At 42.3% G+C, this 3,012-nt stretch overlaps 1 protein-coding gene across 1 annotated transcript; it reads right to left on the bottom strand.

The window, feature by feature from the left end:
• LOC306648253 (ADP-ribosylation factor 1-like) lies at positions 1–1,033 on the bottom strand. The gene has a single exon (XM_079118222.1). The coding sequence runs from the start codon at positions 1,016–1,018 to the stop codon at positions 473–475; it is 546 nt and encodes a 181-aa protein (XP_078974348.1). The 5' UTR covers positions 1,019–1,033; the 3' UTR covers positions 1–472.
• Between the last annotated feature and the right edge of the window lie 1,979 nt (positions 1,034–3,012).

Below are 3,012 nucleotides of genomic sequence, written 5' to 3'. Positions count from 1 at the left end.
AGCTGATCCGATGGATAGCATTCAGGCTGTACACTAGGCATAGTCTCCCTTCTGTGTGTTCAAGTGTTCTCCTTATCTTATATTTTAAAAAATGCACTGAGTTCAGGTTAAAAACCAACCACCAAATGGATCCCAACACCAATCTACAGCCCAGGAGCTCCTGGAGGCCAGGTGCCCACATGCCTAAATCCCTTCTCAGTACTGACAGTGAGTTGATTCTCTTTTTACAATAAAAAAGCTGAGTAATATTGCATAGGAGTACCAGAAACTGCCTCAGTGGAAACAGATACTATTTACATTAAATAAAAACCTGGCTGCAGGCTGCGTCTGCACATGTACAGCACCGTGCGATGCACACTGACCAACCCATGGAGACAGCTTCTGGCACTCAGGACCACAGAGTCGCACGTTTGCCACATGAGAGGAAAGCGAGGGCGGAGAGGAGGAAGTGAGGGGGCGGGGGGGTTCTGGTTCACTTCTGGTTCCGGAGCTGATTGGACAGCCAGTCCAGTCCTTCATAGAGCCCGTCCCCGCTGGTGGCACAGGTGGCCTGAATGTACCAGTTCCTGTGACGTAGTGAGTGCAGCCCCAGCTTGTCTGTGATTTCGGCCGCATTCATGGCGTTCGGGAGGTCCTGCTTGTTGGCAAACACCAGGAGCACAGCGTCCCGCAGCTCGTCCTCAGCCAGCATCCTCATGAGCTCCTCGCGGGCCTCGTTCACACGCTCTCTGTCATTGCTGTCCACCACAAAGATCAGGCCTTGGGTATTCTGGAAGTAGTGGCGCCAGAGCGGCCGGATCTTGTCCTGGCCGCCCACGTCCCACACAGTGAAGCTGATGTTCTTGTACTCAACAGTCTCCACATTGAAACCTATGGTGGGAATGGTGGTCACAATTTCACCCAGGTTCAGTTTGTATAGAATCGTCGTTTTCCCCGCAGCATCCAGGCCCACCATGAGGATGCGCACATCTTTTTTGCCATAAAGGCCCTTGAAGAGGTTTGCAAAGATATTCCCCATCCTTGTGGGTGGCTGGAAGCGACACTGGCCAGAGACCTCAGCAGCGGCTGCTCCCAGCCAGGCATTGGTTTCGCTCCCACAAGATCTATTCCAGTTGTTGATTCTTGCTTTTATTTCTTGTGCTATGGGAGTCCTATTGAGGAAGTCTGGTCCTAAGCCGACATGTTGAAGATCTGGACCTACTTTTTCTTCTATAATTTGCAGGGTCTCTGGTCTGATTCCGAGGTCCTTAATCCATTTTGAGTTTAGTTTCGTGCATGGTGAGAGATATGGGTTTAGTTTCATTCTGTTGCATATGGATTTCCAATTCTCCCAGCACCATTTGTTGAAGAGGCTATCTTTTCTCCATTGCATATTTTTGGCACCTTTGTCTAGTATAAGAAAATTGTATTTCTTTGGGTTTGTGTCCATGTCCTCTATTCTGTACTATTGATCTGCCTGTCTATTTTGGTACCAATACCATGCCGTTTTTGTTACTATTGCTTTGTAGTAGAGTTGAAGATCTGGTATTGCGATACCCCCTGTTTCACTCTTTCTGCTAAGGATTGCTTTAGCTATTCTGGGTTTCTTATTATTCCAGATGAATTTCTGCTCTATTTCTGTAAGGTACGTCATTGGGATTTTAATTGGAATTGCATTGAATCTGTATAGCACTTTAGGTAGTATGGCCATTTTGACAATATTAATTCTTCCTATCCAAGAACATGGGAGATCTTTCCATCTTCTAAGGTTTTCTTTAATTTCTTTCTTTAGTGTACTGTAGTTCGCATTGTAGAGGTCTTTCACCTCTTTTGTGAGATTGAGTCCCAAGTATTTTATTTTTTTCGAGGCTATTGTGAATGGGGTAGTTTTCCTGATTGTTCTTATGTATAAAAATGCATTAGATTTATGTGCATTGATCTTGTAACCTGCTACTTTACTGAATTCACTTATGAGTTCTAAAAGTTTTCTGGTGGAATTTCCAGGTTCCTCTAAGTATATAATCATATCATCAGCAAATAGGGATAGTTTGAGTTCTTCTTTTCCTATTCGTATCCCTTTAATTTCTTTGGTTTGTCTAATTGCTCTGGCTAGAGTCTCAAGAACGATGTTGAATAGAAGTGGTGAAAGAGGGCATCCCTGCCTTGTTCCAGTTTTTAGGGGGAATGCTTTCAGTTTTTCACCATTTAGAATGATATTAGCCATGGGCTTAGCATAAATGGCCTTTACAATGTTAAGGAATGTTCCCACTATCCCTATTTTTTCTAGTGTTTTGAGCATGAAGGGGTGCTGTATTTTATCAAATGCTTTTTCTGCATCTATTGAAATAATCATGTGATTCTTGACTTTAAGTCTATTGATATGGTGAATGACATTTATTGATTTCCTGATGTTGAACCAGCCTTGCATCCCTGGGATGAAACCCACTTGATCATGGTGCACTATCTTTTTAATATGTTTTTGTGTGCGATTTGCTAAAATTTTGTTGAGAATTTTTGCATCGATGTTCATTAAGGATATTGGTCTGAAATTTTCTTTCTTCGATGTGTCTCTGTCTGGTTTAGGTATCAGTGTGATATTGGAAGCCCTCAAAATATTAATTGCCCATCCTAAGGCTCAAGAAGTAAAATCAAGAATCAATATATGGGATGGTATCAAACTAAAGAACTTCACAGCAAAGGAAACAAAAAAATGAGAGAAAATCTTTGCCACCTGTAACTTAGAGCATTACCCAACAGGATATACAAAAAGAACTCAAAAACTTAACACCAAAAAGACAAATAACCCAAACAGTAAATGGGCAAAGGAACTGAACAGGTACTTCACAGAAGAAATATGAATGGTCAACAAATACATGAAAAAATGTTCAACATCTCTAGCAAATAGAGAAAGGGTGCAGATTAAAACTACACTGAGATTCCATCTCACTCCAGTCAGAATGGCAATTTTCAAGAATTCAAGTAACAAATATTGGCAAGCATATAGGTGAGAGGTTCGCTCACACATTGCTGGTG

This window comes from Sciurus vulgaris (assembly GCF_902686455.1).
Source record: "Sciurus vulgaris genome assembly, chromosome: 1".
Classification (NCBI taxonomy): domain Eukaryota; kingdom Metazoa; phylum Chordata; class Mammalia; order Rodentia; family Sciuridae; genus Sciurus; species Sciurus vulgaris.
This window is presented reverse-complemented; position numbering and strand designations above follow the sequence as displayed.